At 37.2% G+C, this 23,886-nt stretch overlaps 1 protein-coding gene across 1 annotated transcript; it reads right to left on the bottom strand.

Moving 5' to 3' along the window:
* Positions 1-1,632: 1,632 nt before the first annotated feature.
* On the bottom strand, positions 1,633-21,280 carry IFI44L (interferon induced protein 44 like). The gene is made up of 9 exons (XM_031027187.2): positions 21,111-21,280; positions 18,227-18,351; positions 17,070-17,118; positions 16,143-16,338; positions 12,596-12,744; positions 11,271-11,274; positions 10,294-10,465; positions 2,826-2,926; positions 1,633-2,531 (listed from the first exon to the last, which is right to left on the bottom strand). Exons 2-9 carry the CDS (start codon positions 18,339-18,341, stop codon positions 2,367-2,369), a joined length of 951 nt encoding a protein of 316 aa, XP_030883047.1. The 5' UTR covers positions 18,342-18,351; positions 21,111-21,280; the 3' UTR covers positions 1,633-2,366.
* Between the last annotated feature and the right edge of the window lie 2,606 nt (positions 21,281-23,886).

Genomic DNA, 23,886 nt, shown 5'->3' with positions numbered 1-23,886 from the left:
ACAACCCCCCCCACCCACCCACCCACCACACAAAGTCTCTAGTATTGATGCTTAAATTGTCTACAACATCCCTCTCACTTTAGGTGATATTCTACCTCCCACTACATTTATGCTTTATCCACTATGTCCCTTAGCACTGTTTTGCTAAAAAATAGTGACTTTGGCTGGACTGTACTTCTAGCTCAAATTTAAATTATGTAAACTTTCAAAAATCCTGGATGGCCTCTGAAGTGTGGCAAAGTGGTAAGTCCTACTGTTAGGATGGTAAAGAAAGATCAGCAGAATCCTCAAAGTCAGGAAAGGCCCTTTCCCAGATAAAAGAGAAGTCTCTCCCTTTTTGAGGCACCCCTCACCAATCCTTTCCAGCCTAAACATTTAACTCCATTAAATGTTTAATTATTCCTAAAGTAGTACAGCATTAGAGGATTAGGAATTGTGACATCCTTTACCTAACACTGTCCTTTGTAATACAAAAAGGGAAATTTAGCCTCAATATTTATACTCTCAAATGGTATTGATTCACCTGGACAGTCCCTCATTGTTTCTCTCTCTTGGTCTCTCCATTACTCCTCTTCCTTTTGAGGTCTCCATCTCCTGCATGAGAGTATTCTACACTACCCCTTCAAACAGAGTAAAGTAGTTCCACCTTGAATCTAATTTGGCATCTAGCAAAACCTTACTCTGCCCAGATTTTTGCTGACTCCACCTGGAGATTGATGAGTTATGGCCCTTATAGGAGGTGAAGCACAGTGGTGGGTCTTCAATCACCTTCAGTCTTCTAATCAACAATGGTTGTGGCTTGTTTTTATCATGGATTACATGGAGACAAATACATCTTACTTTTTGGACTTGTTGCTCCCCACATCCATTTCATAATCATCCTGGCAGGAACTCTACTTTTGTTTCCAATATCTACTTCTGGCTCTACTCTTCAGTATCTGTGACCATTCTACTCCTTTCTTTTAAAGACCCCACCCATCTCTTCCACTGAATCATGGCTCCTGAACATTCATTGGAGCACAGCTTTACCTGTAGCTTTGCTTTAGGAAATAGTTCTTTTTCCATAACTATATCTAAGGAATTCTTGCCCTCATCATACCCAGGGCTTCCCAAAGAAGACAATAATTCTGACTAAAAGTACATTAGATGGCTTTAATATAGATAACTATTGAACCAAAGCATATTCACTTGAAAAATACTAAGAAATTGGGAGAAGAGAGTTAGGGTTTTAGGGGGAAAACCTAAAACTTATCTTCTGAAATTCTTTTTTTTTATTATTAATGGTCCTAACCTCTACAGCTACCCAGAGGAATTTAAAATCATTTGGGGGCACTTGTATAAGATAACCTTCTTATTGACTTGCACTTGTAACCTCATTTGATCACTCTACTTGAGAAACATGGCTAGGATGGTTTGGAATTCAATTAATGAAAATCAGGTATGGGTTCATTAAGGGAAGAAACTTTGTTTTTTCACAGAAATAACATGTAAGTCCTTAAGAAATATTTGTTCTTTTTAATTAGTTTAAATTCATATCTTCATCCAGAGATAAGTGAAACATTCTCCCTCCTCTATGTTCATTTCTTCTCTCCAGTATTTCATTCTCTTCCAGTCTTCCCATCTATAAGGAGAAAAATTTTCAGTACATGTTATCAGTCTGGGAAAGTTGGGAGGGATGCATAATGGCAGGCATGCTTGCTCGCTATTAGGCGCTGTGCTAAGTTCTGTTAATACAAAGGTATGTAAAATCCAAACCCTGCTTCTTAAAGAACTCACAATCTAGGGAAGTGGATATCCATGTAACCATTTTTAAATTGTTATTCAAAGTATTAGTACTCACATAGAGTTCTAAATAAAGTGCTAAAGACAAATAAGTAAGGGGATAGTCAATTTTGCTGGGAAGGTTGAGAAAAATGTCACAGAAATTAAAATCTCAAATGGCGGTTTGCGGTAGGGCATATCTTGGCCCACCACTGCTCAGGGTTGACCTTTGAGCTTGAGATATGACTGATCCTAGAAGAAACCATCAGTTAGATGCTGTCAGGGACCAAAGGCAAAACATGAATGAAAGCAGAAGTCATAAGGAGGCTGTCAGCAGAGACTGACTCTCATCGGGGCCTGCCAATCCAGGATTGGGCCAAGTATCAGAACCAAGGCAACTGATGTAACATGGAGAGCTGGAACATTCCTACAATTTTGTCTGAAAACAAAATAAAAAAATAGAAACAAAGCACATATCCTAACATGGCTGTCAGGTCTAGAGCAAGCTGATGGGCATCAGCCATCCAGTGAGGTAGAACTCTGGGATTTTCACAAAGCACCATGCTTTATGAAAGGGGCATAAAGGGGCCAGATCACCTGTTTCCTCAAGGCAAGTCCTCAAAGAAGTCCTCTGCTACCTGTAACATCTGCCTCAGCACAAAGAGGATCTGAGAGTCCTTTAAAGGGTCCAGCTCCCACTCTGATGTATAATTTTCAACCACAAAGGTATTATAAATAGGAACATTTAGCATTTTGCTGACATGCATTATCTGTGGAAAAGTTAATAAGCATAACTCATATCTGAAAATTGACTGAATTCAAATATAATTCAAGAAAGAAACTGAAAAAGCAATAGCTTGATAAGTAGTTCTCTTCTGAATATAATTATAATGTAAATAATTATTGTTTTAAAGTGGGACATAAACTTGAATTAACCAAGCAATTGATCCATGTCTTCATTTACCTGTGAATATGTAGTATGAGTGCGCACGCACGCACACACACACACATACACACACTCTAACACTATTACAATAATGCCTAGTTAGAAATCTATTCTTTACCTGGCTTTGGGAAGTCATAGGTTTATCCATGTTTAAAAAGTTGTCCTGAAGAAATTCACTGCAATTGGTCGCTTTAGTAAGCAAGAGGACACATGCTGTAACTATATCAAAGAGATAAATCAGGTCTTTTGTATCATAAACAGCCAGGTTTCAACACGGTAATTAAGTATGAGTGAAAGCAGCTCTCCTAAAGAATGAAATAACCCTAGTAAATGTCAGTATGGAACCCGAGGTTCTGCTAATAGGGGAAATGATCTTTTTCTTCCAGCATGAGAGATCATTTCTAAATGCAACTAAATTCACACTGCATTACAATCATCTACTATTCCAAATAGTGTGTTTTAAAGTGATCAGGGGGAGCAGGGGGAAAGTGGTTGCTGGACACTAAGGACTGAAAAAGAACCGCAGAAATTGAGGAAGGTTATGTGTTTTTGTAAAAGCAAAGCACACTGATTTCACAGTTCTGTTAAAGACCTCTTGTCCTCTCCCAGTTGGCTTCTAACCGAATCAAAGTTCTGCTTTACTAACAAATGCTTCCCCAGAAAAAAATATAAAACTGAGATTTCCAAATGCCATTCAAGGATACCCCTGAGAGACTTCTTTACCAGAGCTTTTAGTATTTTCCCTTTACATAAATCTTGTGTTTGTGATCCCTATTACTAAATGGTTGCTTTTATCATCTTCCTTTCATCCAAGTCCCAGAGGAATAACTAGCAAGGTTGGCCAATTAAATAAAACCTGGTTTGTATAGAAGGCAGTTCTCAATCAACACATATAATTTCTTTTCAACTTCTGCTAAAATGGAATTCTTCTCTTTCAGAATTAATGCAATGTCTTCTTAAAGGCTCTAAATCAGCCCAGTTAGATGAACAAAGCCTTGCCACCCAGCATGGGGTGTGGCCAGATGTCCTTGAAAAACATCATTTCAAACCTTAGCACTTTGTAACTCAGTCTTATCCTAAACCCACCATAATTTCAGAGCTGTTACATGCTTATACATGTCCCTGACTTCGCATGGTTCAATGTAAAATTTTTTGACCTCACAATGGTGCAAAAGCATTATGAATTCGGTATAAACCACACTTCCAAATTTTGAATTTTGATCTTTTCTGGGGCTAGCGATATGCAGTATGGTATTTCTCAGTCAGCTGCATGACCACAGGGTAAACAACATAAACTTACAACCATTCCATACTATACAACCATTCTCTTTCTCATTTTTACTACAGCATTCAATAAATTACATGAGACCCTCAACACTTTATTATAAAATAGGCTTTGCGTTACATGATTTTTCCAGCTACAGGCTAATGTATGTGTTCCCAGCATGTTTAAGATAGGCTACGCTAAGCTACAATTTTGGTAGGTTAGGTGTATTAAACACATTTTCAAGTTACAATAAGCCCATTGTAAATTGAAGTAGATCTGTATATGCTTATATACTTACATTGAGTACATCTAATGTTTATTACAATATTTAGATTCAGAACTTATTCCCAATATATAGGAGACTAAAGTTCAGTGCACTTAAGTTAACTTTCTCAAGATTAAATTACGACTATTAAAAAATCTAGATTTACTTAGTCACTAAGACAATCCCCTGTACATTAAGCTGCACAGCTTTCTGTATCAAATGGTATTCCTATTGATATACTAAACAAAAGGCTCTAGAGTATAAATGACCGAACAATTATCTTTTTTAAATGTCTTTTTACCTTTTGACCACCTTCATCCATCACCTATTTCTCCCACCCCCAAACCTCCACCTCTGGCAACCACTGATCTGTTCTCTGTATCTATGAGCTTGTTGTTTTTTTCTTTTAAACGTTTCACATATAGGAGAGATCATACAGTGTTCATCTTTCTCTGTCTGACTTATTACACATAGCATAATGCCCTCGAGGTCCACCAATGTTGTTGCAAATGGCAAGGTTTCATTCTTTTTTATGACTGAATAATATTCCTGTGTGTGTGTGTGTGTGTGTGTGTGTGTACACTCCATCTTCTTTATCCATTCATCCATTGATGGACAGTTAGGTTGTTTTTATATCTTGGCCATTGTAAATAGTGCTGCAATGAACATGGTGGGGGAGTGCATTTTTGAGTTAGAGTTTTCATTTCGTGGGGAGTGGCCATGAATAAATGCCCAGAAGTAGAATTGCTGGATTGTATGGTAATTCTATTTTTAATTTTTTAAGGAATCTCTGTGCTATTTTCCATAATGACTACACCAATTTATATACCCACTAATGGTGTACAAGCGTTCCCTTTTTACCACATCCTCACCAATACTTGTTATTTCTTGTTTTTTTGATAACAGCCGTTCTAGCAGGTGTGATATGATACCTCATTGTGGTTTTATTTAGCATTTCCTTGATGATTAATGATGTTGAGCATCTTTTCAGGTACCTGATGGCCTTCTGGTATGTGTTCTTTGGAAAGCTGTTTACTCATTTTCTGCCCATTTTTAATTAGATTGTTTTTATGTTTTGTTTTGTTTTTGATTGGTATGAATTCTTATATGTTTTATTTTTTAAAGATTAATTTATTTATTATAAGGAGGGAGAGCAAAGTGCGGGAGAGGGGCAGAGAAAGAGGGGGAGAGAGAATCCTCAAGTAGACTCCCTGCTGAGCACAGATACCAACTTGAAGCTCTATCCCAGGACCCTGAGTCATGACCTGAGCCAAAATCAAGAGTTGGATGCTTAACTGAGCCACCCAGGCGCCCCTTTATATATTTTAGATATCAATCTCTTATCAGTTATATGATTTGCAAATATTTTCTTCCAGTCAGTAGGCTGCCTTTCTATATTGTTGATGGTTGCCTTTGCTGTGCAGAAGCTTTTTAGGTTGCTGCAGTTCCATTTGTTTATTTTTGCTTTTTTTTGTTGCTTTTACTTTTGATGTCAGATTCAATAAATCATCTCCAAGACCTACAGCAAGGAGCTTACCACCTATGTTTTCTTTTAGGAGTTTTATGATTCCAGGTCTAACATTCAAGACTTTAATCCATTTTGAGTTAATTTTTGTTATGGTGTAAGATAGCAGTTGAGTTTTATTCTTTTGCATGTGGCTGTCCAGTTTTCCCAACATCATTTATTGAAGAGATTGTCTTTCCCCACTGTATATATTATTGGACCCTTTGCCATAAATTAATTGACCAAAATGTGTGGATTTATTTCAGGGCTCTCTATTCTGTTCTCTTGATTTATGTATCCATTTTTATGTTAATACCATACTTTAAAAATCACTTTGACTTTGTAATAGACTTTGAAATCAGGGAGCATGATGCTTCCAGCTTTGTTCTTCTTTCTCGAGATTGCTTTGGCTATTTGGGGTCTTTTGTGGTTCCATACAAATTTTAGGATTGTTCATTCTATTTCTGTAAAAAAATGCCATTGGAATTTTGATAAAGATAGCATTGAATCTGTACATTGCTTTGGAGAGTATATGCACCTTAATATGAATTATTCCAGTCCCTAAGTACAGAATATCTTTCTATTTATTTGTGTCTTCTTCAATTTCTTGCATTGATGTCTTATAGTTTTCAGTATGCATGTCTTTCACCTCCTTGGTTCAATTTATTCCTAGATATTTTATTCTTTTTGATATAATTGTAAAAGACTATTTTCTTAAGTTCTTGTTTTGCTAGTTCATTATTACAATCACAATATGGTGGTGAGGTCTCCAGGTTTTCTTTTAACTCCGTAAATCCTATATTGGCTGCTGGAGAAGTGCACCACTAGGGAAAGCCAGTTGGAGCTGGTGAAAGGAAAAGGAAAGAAAGGAACAAAAGGGGAAGGGAGAGGAAAGGGAAGGGGGGAGGGAAGGGAAGGAAGGAGAAGGCAGGAAGTCTGTTGTCTCTTGCCAAGCATGAGAAAAAGAGCAACCTAGCAAGATAGAAAACTTTCACACAAGAGCCACACTATCCCAGCCAAACACCATGAAAGAGCTCAGTCCCATCCACAGAAGTCTCTTCCCTTCTCTATCCTCCACACTCTGCCAGGACAGTATCATAGAAGAAGAATGGGTAGGGAGCCAGGACTTTTATACCTGCACTGTGCTAGGTCCCTGTTGATGGTATCAATGGCAGCTCCTTGGGGATCCTGGACATCCATCCCCACCATCAGCAATAGGGTGTCCCTCCCTCCTTACCAGAGTCCAAGGAGGCCAACTGAGAACGTGAAACTCTAATCACCATTCCCCCAGCTTTCAGGAGACTCCTAGCCTCCTTTGGTATCAGTGAAGAGGATATGGGGAGCAATAACAAAGTTTGCTTTCCCCCAGAGGTGTCAACCAAGGCCTAATGGGGAACCTGTACGGTACTTCCACAAGCACAGTGTAATAAGAGGTCTGCTAAAACACAAGATTTAAATAAGATCCAGGGGCACCTGGGTGGCTCAGTCAGCTGAGCACCCAACTTTTGATTTTGGCTTGGGTCATGGTCTCAGGGTCTTCAGATGGAGCCCCGAGTTGGTCTCTGCACTTGATGTGGAGTCTGCTTGTCCCTCTCCCTCCCCCCCTTGTGCTCTCTCTCTCAAATAAATAAAATCTTTTTTAAAAAAGAAAAATAAATAAATAAGATCCAGGGTCTCATAGTATAATACCCAAAATATTAAAGGTATAACCAAGAATCAGTTGCCATATCAAAAACCAAGAAAACCTACCTAATCAACATTTGTAGAACATACACATAATTTTCAAGTACCCATGGGACATTTACCAAAATATACTATAGACTAAGCCATAATTTAGCTTCAAAAACAATTTAAAGAATTTAAATCAGAGTGTGTCCTTTGACCATAATGGATCAAACTGTAAGTCAATAACAGAATGGTAACAAGAAAAACTCCAAGCACTTAAAAACTAAACAGTACATTCTAAATAATTCATGAGTCATAAAGGAAGTTTCAAGGGAAATAAAAAATACATTAAACAGGAAGATAATAAAGATACAACATATCAAAATTTGTGTACCTAACTAAAGAAGTGTTTACAGAAAAATCTGTAGCACTCAATGCTTATAATAGAAAAGAGGAAAAGTCCAAAATCAACAATCTAAGTCCCTCCCCTCAAAAACCTAGAAAAAAGAAGGCAAATTATATCCAAATCAAGAAGATGAAAGAAATCCTAAAGAGCAGAAATCAATGAACAAACTGAAAACAGGAGAACAATTTAAAGTATCAATGAAACAAAAACATGGTTCCTTGAAAAGACTAATAAAATTGACAAACCTTTAGAAATAGTGACAAAGAGAAACAAAAGAAAAGACATAAATCACCAGTATGATGAAGGACACAGGGGATATCCCTACAGACCCCACAGACAAAAAAAAATAATAAGGAAATGCTATGAACAATTCTACACACATAATTTGACAACTTAGATGGAATAGACTGAACTAAAAATTACAAACTATCCCAACTCACCTAATATGAAACAGATTATTTTAATAGCTTGCTAACTATCTGAAAATTAAATTTTTGGTATTAAAAACCCTGAAAAATAAATCTCCACTCTAGATGATTTCATTGAAAAACTCTACCACAGATTTTAAGAGAAATTAACACCAATTCTTCACAATCCCTTCAAGAAAATGGAAGAGGAACTCTTCCCAACTCATTTTATGAAGCCAGTGTTACCCTAACACCAAAACCTGACAACACCAGGAAAAAAAAAAAAACTACACTACAGCTCAATATCCCTCATAAATACAGATAAAAATATTTCTAATAAACTATTATTAATAAGATTCAGTAATATGTGAAAAGAATTATATATCATGATTACACGGGTTTTATTCTAAAGAGACAAGGCTGGCTCGAGATTCAAAAATCAATGTAATCCAAACAAAAAACAAAAAAAAATCAATGTAATCCACCATATTAAGAGGGCAAAGATCAATTTCATGATTATATCAAACTGTGGGGAAAAACTATTTGATAAAATCCAATACCCATTCATGATAAGGAAACAACTCTCAGAGAACTAAGAATAAAGAACTTCCTCAAACTGACAAAGAACAACTGTAAAAAAAAAACCTATAGCTATCTTTGTAATGGTGAAACACTGAATACTTCCCCCCTAAGATCAGAAACACCACAAGGGTATGTGCTCTCACCACTATTATTCAACATAGTACTGGAACTTCTAGCCAGAACAATATGACAGGAAAAGGAAATAAAAGGCATGCAGATTAAAAAGAAGGAGTAAATTATCCCTATTTAAAATGCCATGAAAATCCCAAGGAATAAAAAAAAAAAAAACTTTCCTAGAACTAATAAGTGAGTTCAGCAAGATCACATGAAACAAGATCTACATACAAAATTCTATTGTAAATTGATGTACCAGCAATAAGCATTTGGAAACCAAAATTACAAATATGATACCATTTTTAAAAATCAAACACTTAGGTATAAATCTAGTAAAATATGCATAGGACTTGAATGTTAAAAACTGTGGAGCACTGTTGAAAGAAATTGAAGATCTAAAAGAATGGATGGACATATTATGTTCATGGATTAGAAGAACTCAACAGAGTAAAGATGTCAATTCTCCCAAAATGTATATATGTGTTTAATGTAATTACTATTAATATCCAATCAAAATTTTTTTGTAGAAATAAGCAAAGTAATTCTAAAATTCCCATGCAGGGGGAATTGAAGATGGCAGCATAGGAAAACTGTGAACCCACCTCCGCCTACAGACATAACAAATTTACAACTACATATGGAATAATCTTCCTCTGAAAAGGACCTGACAACTAGATGAATAGCACCTCCACAGGAAAAAACAAAAGCAGTGCATCCAGAAGGGTATGAGAGGCAAAGACACTGTCTTACCCAGGACCCCACTCCAGATGCAGTGACCCCACAATCAAGTGGGATTCAAAAAAATATGAACTCTTTCTCAAGGAATGAAGAGATTGTGCCCAATATCAGGCACCCCAACCTTGGGGGCTGGCACCAAAAAGACAAGCCCCAAAATGTCTGGTTTTGAAAATCAATGGGGATTAAGAGCAAGAGAATCATAGAACTATAAAGAACAGGGATCCCGACCCTAAAGGGCTCCTACACAAACCCAGTCGCTGAGATCCAGTGAGAAAGCAACAGACTGAAAAGCACCTAGACTGTAAGTGAGGCAGACCCACTCACTACTTTGAAATCTACACGTGATAAAACAATACAGAGCTACACGCACACATTATAACAGTGTCAATTTTCTGGTTTTGATCTTCCTCGTCAGGTCACATAATGTGGAGAGGTGACTATCATACCAAGCCACTTGAAAATCACATGTGACAACAAAATATGTGAATGATCTCTGTCTCCTATTGCCACCAACTAATGTGGGACTCAGGAAATTGGGTGAAGGGTCCATAGGACCTCTCTGAACTCTCTTTGCAACTTCCTGTGAATCTGTAATTATTTCAAAATAAAAGTTTTTTGATAAGGACAATGAGACTCACCACAGCTCAAGACTTCTCTTTGAACTTGTTTGAACTTTGCCACCATCTTAGAGGAGAGATCATTGATAGAATTGATATCTAAGACATAAGCCACACAGTGAATCCTGTCCTTCAGTGATGGAGAGCTGATGCAGGTAGGATGATTGGGCGTAATTGGTTTATTGGGGCTCAACTGTTACAGAAACATAAGATAATATTTCAAATGTGACTACCACTAACCTCCAACCTGAAACTGTCCTCCCTCTAGCCACTCTTCCCCCAGGGTAATTAGTAGTACCCTTCCATACCTCCTCTCCACTATGAGTGTAATATTATATCTTTCTCTTTTTTTTTTGAAAGATTTTTTATTTATTTATTTGGCAGAGAGAGAGACAGCGAGAGAGGGAACACAAGCAGCGGGAGTGGGAGAGGGAGAAGCAGGCTTCCCACCAAGCAGGGAGCCCGATGCGAGGCTCAATCCCAGAACCCTGGGATCATGACCTGAGCCGAAGGCAGACGCTTAACCGACTGAGCCACCCAGGTGCCCCAATATTATATCTTTCTTATAGAAAAACCACTTCATTGCACCGGTGAAAATGAGAATTACACATATTTTACATTATCCATAATGGAAATATTTCAGGAAAGTACAATGTTTAAAAAGCTAATTTCAAATCCCAGTCTCCAGAAAAGAAAGAAAGAGAAAGAAACTACCAATGACATTGATTACACATCATTTAAGACTTCTCTCTAAACATTTTGTGTACTCAAATGGACTAATGGATAGAGGAAAAAGGAGAGGGGAAAATATATTGAAAATGCATTTTTAAACAAAATACTATAATTTCTTTAATTTCACAGAAGAAAAAGAAATGAAAATGAAACAGAAGAAATACCAAATTTTAAGTTAGTATCTCCTTACCACAAAACAATAATCTTTCTAGGATTGAGAAAATAGATTTAAAATACAGTAAAGGGGCGGGGGTGGGGGGAGGCACCTGGGTGGCTCAGTTGGTTAAGTGCCTGCCTTCGGCTCAGGTCATGATCTCAGGGTCTTGGGATCAAGTCCCGCATCGGGCTCCCTGCTCAGCGGGAAGCCTGCTTCTCCCTCTCCCTCTGCCTGCCTGTCACCCTGCTTGTGCACTCTCTTTCTGTCAAATAAATAAATAAAATCTCAAAAAATTAAAAATATAGTAAAGGGCTACATTCATTATTTTTTACCCATATGTTTCAATGTTGGACTGAATTGACTGCCTCTCTGTTGTGAAAAATGAAGGTTTTCATAGGCTCACGATTTCTCCCATCTCTCTGCTCTATTCCACCTCCCTGTATCTTATGTCTCCTTAGACTGTGAGGATAAGAATTGTGTTCTTAGTCAACTCTGTGTTTCCAGTAACTAGCAAAGTATCTGGCACAAATTAGGTTTTTAATCATGGCTTTTTAGTATTTGAGTACATAGTTAAGGTTTCCGATTAAGCACAACTGAGAGGCAATGGAAGTCACTGTTCAGAAATTGAGGCTGATTGTATTATACCCAATGCCTAAAAGAAAGGGAATAATAATGGTTGACCTTCTGAGAATGTAAAGTACATCATCTCGTTTATCTTCTCAGGTGCCCTATGAAATGGGCATTATTATTACCTACATTTCACACATAAAAAAGGAAGACTTACGGAGACAAGTATGTTACTTGCTTACAGGTGCACATCTAGCTAGTGGCAGAGCCAACCTTTGGATGTAGGTATTTAGGTAGCATTTAAGTAGTGAAACCTAAGTACTTACAGTATAATAATATCACACTTCAACAAAAAGTGGTTAATTGTTCCAAGATTTTGTCTAATTGATCAAAAAAGTACATGAGATTGAACTATTACTTTCCTATCTATTTTATAATAAAGAGTGAAATAAACACAATCCCCTCCTGTCCTTTTTCTGGGATCTGTATGAGTAAAATACTGCCTTTTGGCTGTATTTCTTTTCTTTTCTTTCTTTGTTTCTTTTTTTTTTTCTTTTGAGATCACCTTATTTTTTTTAAGTTATCTCCACACCCAGTGTGGCGCTCAAACTCATGACCCTGAGTTCAAGAATCACACATTCTACCGACTGAGCCAGCCAGGCACCCCAGGCTTTTTCTTAATGCTGTAGAAAATAAGTTACTCTACTTTACTTATATGAATACTTATTCATTTAAAGCAGAGTAGTGTTGGTTGATGTTGAAAACACCTTATGACAGTTGAAACTGCCTTATGGGGTAAAAACTTAACAAAAATAATTGATGAAACTGATTTTAAATGTTTTAGAGATTGGAGAATTCTTACCTGATTATCTGTCTGGCACACAGCCTTTTAAGATGTAGGGTATGTCATCCACACACAAGCCTACTCCTTCTTTCTCATGTAGCCCCATGGAGTCACACAACCTAAATGGCAGATATTTGCCATCTTTCCCATCTTTAATAGGATATATCCTATACTATAAAACAAAGTATATCAAAGGTAAAAATTCATTCTTCAACTAGCATTCAAGACATGACAAAAGGAAGAACAGAAAGTGGCTAATATTTTAACACTGTGGTCCTCAAATATTTTGGTCTCAGTATCACCTGATATTCTTAAAATTATTGAGAATCTCAAAGATATTTTATGTATGTAGGTTATATCTATTGATATTTAACATACTAAAAATTTTTTTAAAAAATTTAAATATTTCTTAAATCATTTTAAAATACAATTATGAATCTATTGCAATGTTAACCTAAAGGACATTTTTATGAAAAAATTATTTCCAAAAAAAATATTAAAAAGAACAGGATCAATTTACTTTTTTGCAATTCTCTTTACTATCTGGATTAATAGAAGATGGCAGGATTCTCATATCTGCCTCTGAATTCAATCTGTTGTGATATATCATTTTGGTTGAAGTGTATGAAGAAAATCTAGCCTCACATATATATAGTAGTAGGAAAAGGAGAGAGTATTTAATTTAACAGCTTTCAGAGAATTGTGGATATTCCTCATTAATAATGTATCAAAGCTCAATAAATGATAATTTCTCCAAAGATTAGCTAGGATCTGTGACATTTTCATACTCAGCTACATTAAATTCATTGATCTATCTTATGCTTTGAATATATTTTTTATCCATGCATGACTTACAAACCCAATGCATTTGGTCATTTGAAAATATTGGATCTAGATAAGATCTTCCAAATATTGGTACATTTCACCACACAATATTAAAACATATTTGTTACTAGCACCATTAATCTCATCAGGTAAGTTTTTAAGTATTGAGAAGTTATGAAGCTCAAAGTGGTGGATCCAAGTTTCCCAAAGTTCTAATTTTTGTTTTCTTAAAAGCTCAGATGTTATCATTGGCAACAAACATTGCTGGTTCGTTGTTTTTCTTGTAGTGATATGCTCATTTTGTGCATTGTCCATAAATGTCTACCGAATACCTAAGTATGAATAATCAAGTCTGTCAATTGTCTTCTCATTTATAAAGGATGTTACATGAAAAAAGTTCAGCTCACAACTCAATCGCACCAGTGTCTTTTCTTGACAACCACCATATCTTGATATACCTTAAAAAATCCTTTGTATTTCCCATTTCATCACACAAAAATATATATAAAATAATAAAAAGTTGAGTTTAAATAAAATCAATGGTGTTACTTAGTCATCAATTACATTCTTAAATGAAACTAGCATTTTTTTTACTGCAAGTACTAGGAACGTATATAGCGATTACTAATAGAGCTTGGTGCCATTGCTTGATTCATGCTAAGGTACCACCCAACAAATAAAACTACATGTGTATGATCAGTTCAAATGCCAATACTCTAGAAAAAGCAAAGCCATCTAAGCATTATTACACAAATAGTTTTAAACTCATAGATCCCCTAAAATGCCCTCAGGGACTCTTGGGGGTCTACAAACCTCACTTTGAGAAGCTCCACTTTTTTTCAGAACTCTGAAAATTTTTTATTGGTCAAATATACTTCCACAGAGGCATAACTATGGAACACTTAGGAAGATTCACAAAGAGAAGTACTTCTCAGTGATACCAGACAACACTTGAATCACAAATCTCCCATTCCACACTAGGCAGTTGAGAACCCCTCTACGACCTATTGTAATCTGTACTGGAGTCAAAAGTTCCCACTGGTCCATAAGTCCAATGCCCAGGAGCAATCCCATTAGATATTTTGATCTAAATGAACAGGACTTACTGGTGCCTCCACCTGAAAGGACTTACACTGAAGCAGTAGAGTTACACACTTAAAGTGCACTGTAAAATTTCAAGATCAATAGGCACATTCATAGTTTTTATTAATCTGTTTACTTCATAAATTTAATTCTTCAGGGGTGCCTGGGTGGCTCAGTCAGTTAAGCATCTGCCTTTGGCTCAGGTCCTGAATCCACGGTCCTGGGATCGAGCCCCAAGCCCCACGTCGGGCTCCCTGCTCAGCGGGGGAGCCTGCTTCTCCCTCTCCCTCTGCCACTCCCCCTGTTTGTGCTCTCTTTCTCTGTCAAATAAATAAATAAAATCTTTTTTAAAAAAATTTAATTCTTCAAAGAGAAGGGTCTCTGAGAAATGAAATAAAATACTGTTTCTCTGACAAATATTCTGTCTTGTATTCCTTCAGTTTATATAGTAGTATTTGCATTTCATTTGGACTTAAGGATCTACATCTTCTCTTAGAGCAATGCCTTTGGAGCTTTCAACATGAAAAGGAGGGAGACAGAGCCTGTCCTGATGAGTACCTCCATTACAGCACCTATCACATTGAATAGTACTTATTTGTTTATTACCTACACTGAAATCCTTGAGTAAAAAGACCAGCTCTCATTTGTATTTAGGTCTTTATTGCCAACACAATCTTTCACAAATAGAAACATTTCAATCAATGCTTAGTGTTTTGAAGTGCCATTGTGGTACCTTGCTTTGGCTTCTGAGACTAGGCTAATATACCAAAATAAAGTCAGTCAAATAGATAGAATCTAGCCAACATCAAGAAATAAGATGTGATTCTTGAAAGTCTTAGAAAATGCTTTCAGTTATTAAATGTGACACAAAACTAAAATGAACCATTACTGTCTTATGCTAAATTTTGCATTGACAGTGCACGCATATTTCCAATCAGAAGATAACAATATTTGCTTGTAGCAATCACAGAAAAATACAGCTTGATGATGAAATGTTCTATTCATTCCCCTTAATTTTTTTATTTGATTGTGTAACATTGACAAGCATAGAAGGGATGAAAGTTTTTACACAGTAATTTGTAGATCTAGAGTAACAGTTTTAAAAATGGTATTAGTACTTACATTTGTTTACAAATAAGATAGTGTTTGTAGGACCACTGATAAATTTACCCTTTGAAGGTTGACCCACCAAAGTGAATTGCTGTCTTGCTTTTCACAATCATTTCTTATAAAATGGTCTTGTAAAATGGAAAAGTGTTATAATACATAATTTTCATTATTTTATTACAAAAAAAAAAGAAAAGAATTTCAATCCAGGTAAAAGCATGTGGGACATAAGTAAAAACAGACTTCTAATATAATGGACAAAGATTTCCACAAAATTTTTAAAATTTTAGTGCTGTTTTGTTTTTTTTTTTACAAGTACCAAAAAGCATTCTTCATATAACTGCTTCTTGCACGCATAAAAATGGAAAGTGAAACACAACTCAACGGAGGGAATTCTGAATCAAATTTTACTCCTTTTTTACATTTGATTTAGCATTTAATTGCTTGTAGATCAGGAGGAGGTTAATGTTCTAAGAGAAAATGGCAAAGAAATGAACAAACCTGATCATTGTAATTGATAAAACAAAATCCTCAGGAAATCTTTAAATAACTTACCTGTCCAGTAATGCTGGTGACATCAGACGTCACTGTGGCTTGGTGAGTCACCTGGCCTCGGAAAACAGACTTCACTGAATTGATAAAACTAGACTTTCCAGACCCAGATGGACCCAGCAAGAGAATACGAACTTCTGAAATAAAGTCTACACAGGGCTTGTAGGCTCTGAGTTCGGCTAGAAGTGGATTTCTGTGCCTGTCAAATAACATGCAGTAGATACTTGACAAGAGCCAAACTTCCATAGGAACAGTATGATTCTGCTGCTTCTTTCCTTCCCTTTAAAAGTATGTTTTAATTACTTATTATCTTGGCATTAACATCTATCATATGATTTGAAATGGTCTAAGGTTATGCATTTTGTGCTTGAAGAAAATGCATTTATCTATATCCGAATAAAGAAACATTAACCAGCAACCAAATCATTGTTAAACTATGAGCCTTAGACCACACAAATCTAACAAATAGCAGTAACAATGAAGATGAGTATTATTTCAGTAATAATATTATATTAAGGAGAAATAAAATATATGCAAAACAGCTATTTATCTATAAATTGGGGAAAGGGGGCTTTGTTTTTAAAACTTACTGAAATTCCCCCAAAAACTTTATTCCTAGGGAAAGGCTTTGGACAAATTATCTGAAATAGTCGTCTAGACTTTTCTGTCTGGAAAACTTTGAATCTAGCAAGTCCAAAGAGAAACATAAAGCCAAACTATTGCCTGGTAGATTTTTAAAGGTTCACAGTTGGTAGTGATTTTGTCTCTGTTGTTGCCATAATTGCCTCAAAGGTATTACATAAGTAACATTATAACTCATTTTTATCACTCCAAGTTATATGATTTTTATTTTACTATTTCATTTCCAATGCCATTTATAGAAGTGTTCTAAATAAAATGAGTAATAGATAGTCCAAGAACCTAACTTACTTCGTGGCTCTTGTTATCTGGCTTATGTAGTTCATATCATCCTCAATTCCTATAGGAAATAAACATAGCATAATAAGTTTTTTAACTTGCCTGGCTAAATATGCCCAAGTCTACCTTCTAAATGAGGCAAAGAGTCTGCTTATATAAACCAGGGCTGAGCTGTCCAGTTGGGAGTTAGGGTTGGCAACATCATGCGAAGAGAAGGGAAAATTAACCTCCCTGCACAGTAACTCGCTCTGGAAACTCTCATATAACTAGGCCTACAGATCCTAGAGCTGACCCAAAAGGGGTCATTGTGCCAACATAAACCCCACCCTCACTGGCTCTCCCTCTCCATGTCTCCACTTCTCCTCAACCTATTTTGTTCAAAGCTGCCTATACTTTCTGAGTAATACCTCATAACTTTTATGCTTCCTAGGTTTCATTTTGAAGTTTATGAAAGGGAAATTTGATGGCATGAAATCTGATGTTCCTCTCATTTTTCCTTGTTCTTGCAACTAAATTGTGACCACAAACACAAAGAAAGACTAGAATCAGAATGTAGGATTATCTAATTTAACATACTTTCAACTCAAAAAACTTCACATTCCAAATACTTGATGTCAAACGGGATATATACTCCTAAAGCTTTGCTTAATGAAGCATCCTAGAAAGTCTGGTTTTGCCTGGATCTACAGACAACATCTCTTGGCTAAAGGAATAAAATACCAGTTATCCAGAAGCAATTTTTGTTTCTGTTTCTAAAACTGCAGTTGTCATTTCAGTTGCATTATTCTTTTGAAATGAAAAACAGAAGGAGGGATCGGGCCTTTTTAAATAGTCAGACATTGGGCGCCTGGGTGGCTCAGTTGGTTAAGCGACTGCCTTCGGCTCAGGTCATGATCCTGGAGTCCCGGGATCGAGTCCCGCATCGGGCTCCCTGCTCGGCAGGGAGTCTGCTTCTCCCTCTGCCCCTCCCCCCTCTCATGCTCTCTCTATCTCATTCTCTCTCTCAAATAAATAAATAAAATCTTGAAAAAAAAAATAAATAAATAAAATAAATAAATAGTCAGACATTTCAGGATAATGCCCAAGCATAAAGACCACAAAAGTAGTCTTTATATTAAAGTAAATTATTGTTGCAGTAGGTCCCTGACAAGTGCACCTATCAAGCATACCAGAAATGTTACTGTCATGGACACTAGACTTATAAAGAAGTCTCAAGGACACATTCCCAAGCATCTTCTGCAGACTTTTCTCCTCACTCCATGTCAATCTGGTTGTCACTGCCATTGTTCTGTATCTGATAGAAAAACAATAATAGATTGAGAGGCTAGTTAGTATATAATAGTGGTTTAAAGCACAGATTTCTGCTTCTAGCTTTAGCATGTTATTTTTTTTTCCTCTGGCCCAATTAAAACATGTTATTTGTTTATACACAAAGTATATATATATATATATTTATACACAAAGTAAATTTATATATATATAAATTGAACAATAGTAGGTACCTATAAAAAATAGATAATTTAGAAATAGAAAATACCATTACATTTTTTAAAGTCAGTAGACAAAGTAAATGGAAGCCTAGGTAAAGAATAAAGTAAAATTAATAAATCAGAACAGCGATCAGCAAACTTTTTTCTTAATGACAGAGAGTAAATATTTTAGGCTTTGTGGGCCATATGGTCCCTGCCGTAATTACGCAACTTTGCCAATGTGACACAAAAACGGAGACAATATATGAACAAATGGGCATGACTGTGTTCCAATAAAGCCTTTTTTATCAAAACAGGTTGATGTCACACAGACCATAGTGGGCCAACCCATGAATTAGAAGGTAGGAGAAAGGAATTTATACAGAAAATGGTTCCCAAAGAAAGAAACTGATATATGAAAGGAGTTAACAGACATTGAGGTCCTACAGCAGCAGAATAATCCATGAGCCATCATGCCAATTCTTTCAATGAGAAAAATGAGAACACAGGGTGCACTGTAAATACATGTATTTGAAAGCATTGGAGGGCTAAGATTTGGAAAAGAAATGAACACTGAGAGGTAAGCTTGGCATTTGGGAGCACATTTCTCTGAGGAACATCTGTTAGCTTTAGAAGAGGTGCCAGAGATGCTGAGATATTGAGCAAAACTTTTGCTGGACTCCCAGAGCTAGGGGAATAGAGTGCAGCAAAGAGGATGCCTTGGCAACCCTCCTCTAAGGCCGTGGGCAAGGAAAGAGAGAGAGTTAGCAAGCCAGAAAGAGAACACAGCTGGGGGGAGAAGCAGAGGGGGAGAGAGAAGCAGATCCCCCGCTCACTGAGCAGGGAGCCTGACAACTTGGGGGGTGGGGGTGGGAGGGCTCAATCCCAGGACTCCAGGATCTTGAGTTGAGCTGAAGGCAGTCACTTAACTGACTGAGCCACCAAGGCGCCCCCGTGGGCAAGGATTCTGAAGAGCTACAGGGAAGAAGGAAGGGTGGACTGGAAATGGACAGACTTAACTCCATCTCCTAAGTAATTTCAGTCTATGATTGGGTTAGTATAAATGAAGTTTGCTTTTGCCCCCAGCTGCATGGCAGATGCAAAACAGATCTTGTTTAGACGAAGAGAACATCTTTCTAGGTTCAATTTTTTTTATATTCAGTGACTCATATTCATCATAAACACAAGAGAGGAAATGAAACAAAAGGATAGAAAACCAAGAGAAAAAGCAGAACACAGAAATAAACCATACTGTTTATTCATTTGTTTTGTTTTTTAGATTCCACATGTAAGAGAAATCAGATGGCATTTTTCTTTCTGACTTATTTCACTTATCATAATCCCCTCGAGATCCATCCATGTTGTCCCAAATGGCAAGATCTCATCCTTTTTTATGGCTGAGTAATATTACTCTGTGTGTGTGTGTGTGTGTGTGTATATATCTCACATCTAATGGAAAAACTGTCTCTAATGGAAAAGCAGTCAAAGTATATGAAGAAGACATTCACAGACGAGGTAACTCAAATGAATTATAAACATACAAAAAATGTTCAATTCTAGAAACAGAGAACTGTAAATTAAAGAATGAGATATCATTTCACATCAAACAAAAGTCCAGCAATACCAAGTTGACCCGGATATGGAGATTCAATAATATTCACATTATTTTGAGACACACATCATTTTGGGGAACAAGTACATTCATAGCAGCACTGTTTAGGATGACATTAGAAGATTGCATGTACAAATTTTGGCATATTCACACAATGAAATACTAAAGAGCACTGAAGTGACTGAACTAGACCTATTTGTATCAACATTGATAAAGCTCAAAAAATTAATCTTGAGTGGAAAAAAGCAAGTTGAGAATGATACACCTAGTATGATATTATTTAAATAAACTGTTGGGGCACCTGGGTGGCTCAGTCATTAAGCATCTGCCTTCAGCTCAGGTCATGGTCCCAGGGTCCTGGGATCGAGCCCCACATCGGGCTCCCTGCTCAGCAGGGAGCCTGCTTCTTCGTCTCCCACTTCCCCTGCTTGTGTTCCCTCTCTCACTGTCTCTCTCTACCTCTCTCTGTGTCAAATAAATAAATAAAAAATCTCTTAAAAATAAAAAAAATAAAAATAAACTGTTAACTCAAAGCTATACTCGAGGTCACGTTTAGATACATACGTTATATACAGCAAAAGCATAAAAACCAGCAAAACAATATTTTATCCCAAAGTCTGGATAATATTTCCCTAGGGGGAAGGAAGGGAAGAGAAAGGAATGTAGGAGAGACTCAAAGAAAACTTCAACATTATCTGTAATGCTTTCGTTTTTCAGGGGTAAAAAACGATTCCAATTCGATAAAGCAAGCCATTTTAAAAAATCTGATAGAACTGAGTAAGATTACACTGGAGTTTACTTACTCTCTGGAGTTCCCTGTGTTTGAAATATTCATTAAAAACAAAACAAATTCAAGGGGAAATTATGATCATTAGCAGCAAGTTTCCTCTGAAATTCTTTTTCAAAGAAAGGCAAACAAGCAATTTTCTTTACACACAGCTAGGAAACATTGGATGGCAAAAAGTCACTTACCTGTTTTTTAAGAGTTGGATTGAGCTTACATGTGGTGTTAGCTGTTCTGTTTCATGTATCGAGCAGCCCCAGTTTGGAGACTGGAAGGTTCTGCTGAGATTTGTGGCTTCCTGTTTGAAAGAAAGGGAAGTGAAACTCAAAGCAGTAATCAGCACGCAGCATGCGGCCTGTCATTTTCTTTTACCTTGCTAGAAACAAAGAGAGAAAACGAAAAGGAAAAAAAAAAGATTTCTGCCAAATTTCTGCCATGAGAAAGATCTTTGGTCCCCTCTGTAGCCCATATGTAGGCATGCATGAAATGGCAATTAATAAAAAACTGCACTAAAACTAATAGCTAACATTTCTTTACATTTAACTGTGGACTTGGCACTGTGCAACTGTATGCATTTTCCTCATTTCTTCTGGAAACAATCTCATACAGTAATCACTCTTAGTATGTTTATTTCTCAAAGTATGCAAATGAAACTTAAGGACATTAGGTGACTTTGGCCAAACTAATTCTACGAGCAGAGGGGTGGCTCTGGCTGGTATTTAAAACCAAGTCTTTCTGCATGGGAACAAACAGATGAGGATTTGACTTTTCCTGAATTCATTTATAAGACAGTGCACAGCTTCGTTTCCCATTACACATTCAATCATTCAACACGGGCTTAGACCCTGGGGAAGGATAATGCTGAGTAAGATAAAACACTGCCCTCACATCGCATGCTGTGTGCTCAGGGAGACCGTCAGGTACACAGATAGTTATATTCATGTCCTATGGCTACAAAAGGGATAAAAACCAGATCCCCTGGGTACCAGGATGACAGTGGACTCACCCAGTCTTAGGGCACTAGTAAAAGCTAGCAAATCAAAGTTTAGACTGAGACACGAAGTTGTAGGGCAGGAAGAAATTTCCTTCTTCCCTCCAAGGTTTTTCCGGCTGGTTTAGGAATTAAACTGACATGAGACAGATTAACAAAAGGAAAAAACAAAGTTTTAGGATATGTACATGGAGGCCCAATAATAAAATTGAGACCCGAAGAAATGACAAAGGCAGGCAGTTTTTATACAATTTAGACAAAGAGACAATAAATTCGTGAGAACTTGGCAGAATAAAGAAAAGAGATGTTTGGGAACTTTCATTAGTAAGGAACTCTAAGTGGAATTTGGGCTGAGGTAGCTATAGATCTATAGATTGGTACATACACACATATACACACATACAAACACACACACTGAGGTTTATTTCTACTGCTTTCTTGGCTTTAAAGTCCCTCTCTTTGGTGATAAGGATGTCTTTTTACTTCTTAGTACAGGGAGGATATTATTCATGTAAGAGATTTATTTCCTGCTTTCTGGGGTCAGAGAAGGTCTAAGTGTCCTTGCACCAACTGTTTCCCAAGTAGCTTCAATTCAAAATAATCAATATGTCATTGTGGCACATTTGGGGGCAGCCCACCTTGGGCCCCTACAAAGTACAAGCAAGAAGTGAAGCAAGAGAGAGCACAGTGTCATCAGGGACCTCCAAGGATTTTAGCCTGCCTGGAATGGACTGACAGCATCAAACTGGCAAGCAATGAGGCTAGGGAAGTGATTAGGTTTTAAAAGTCTTTATTTAAGTTGGATTTTATCATGAAGACAATATGAAGATTCTAAAGGCAGAAGAATGGCATGATCAAAATTCAAAGTCTTAGGAAGAAGAGTTAGTTTTTTCTTGCTTTGTAACAAATATCATAAACCTAGAGGCTTTAAAACAACTCACATTCATTATGACACAGTTTCCATGGATCAAGAAACCCAGCATGGTTCAAATGAATTTTTTGCTCAGGGTGCCTCACTCAAGGCATTGGCCAACTGTGGTCCCATCTTTCTCTGGGAAAGACTCTGATGCAAAGCTCACTTAGGTTACTGGCAGAATTTAGTTCTTTGTAAGTGTAAGACTGAGGTCCCCTTTTCTTTGCTGATTGCCAGCCTGAGGCTACTCTCAGCTCCTAGTCGTTGCTCTCAGTTTCTTTTTTTTTTTAAAGATTTTATTTGACAGAGAGAGAGAGACAGCGAGAGAGGGAACACAAGCAGGGGGAGTGGGAGAGTGAGAAGCAGGCTTCCTGCAGAGCAGGGAGCCCGACGCGGGGCTCGATCCCAGGACCCTGGGATCATGACCTGAGCCGAAGGCAGACGCTTAACAACTGAGCCACCCAGGCGCCCCCGTTGCTCTCAGTTTCTTGACAACAGCCTTTGCACTCATCTTATACAACATGGCAGCAACAGAATCCTCCAAGGTCAGCAGCAGAATCTTCCCTGTATCAAATCTCCTTCATGCCTTGAGTCTCTGCCTTCAGAAAGAGTCCCTTTCTTTTAATGGCTCACCTAATTTTTTCAAGGCCACTGAAGATAATCTTTCTTAAAGACAATAAATGAATCATGGAAGTGATATCCCATCATCTTCAGATCTCTGCCGCACTCAGGGGAGGGAGTTGTACAAGGAGGTGGGCCATTGGGGGGCCATTATAGATTTCTGACTATAACAAAGGACAAGACCAGAATCAAAGAGACTAGTTTTTAGCCTTTTGCATTTACTTATTCATTCATTCATCCATTCACCCATCCATTCTTTCTTCTTTTAATAAAAAATATATTGAGGGGCGCCTGGGTGGCTCAGTTGGTTAAGCGACTGCCTTCGGCTCAGGTCATGATCCTGGAGTCCCGGGATCGAGTCCCGCATCGGGCTCCCTGCTCAGCGGGGAGTCTGCTTCTCCCTCTGACCTTCCTCCTTCTCATGCTCTCTGTCTCTCAT

The sequence above is a fragment of the Leptonychotes weddellii genome, chromosome 4, assembly GCF_054177405.1.
Source record: "Leptonychotes weddellii isolate Sample4059 chromosome 4, ASM5417740v2, whole genome shotgun sequence".
In the NCBI taxonomy this organism is placed as follows: domain Eukaryota; kingdom Metazoa; phylum Chordata; class Mammalia; order Carnivora; family Phocidae; genus Leptonychotes; species Leptonychotes weddellii.
Note: the sequence above shows the minus strand (reverse complement) of the source record. Positions and strands in the feature narration are given on the sequence as shown.

Excerpts from the sequence above, each read along its gene's own strand:
- IFI44L (XM_031027187.2), bottom strand. The coding sequence starts at position 18,341 with ATGGCAGTGACAACCAGATTGACATGGAGTGAGGAGAAAAGTCTGCAG. Across the intron at positions 17,119-18,226 it reads CCATGACAGTAACATTTCTG|GAATTGAGGATGATATGAAC; the intron begins GTATGCTTGATA and ends TATTTCCTATAG. Across the intron at positions 2,532-2,825 it reads CTATGACTTCCCAAAGCCAG|ATAATGCATGTCAGCAAAAT; the intron begins GTAAAGAATAGA and ends ACTTTTCCACAG.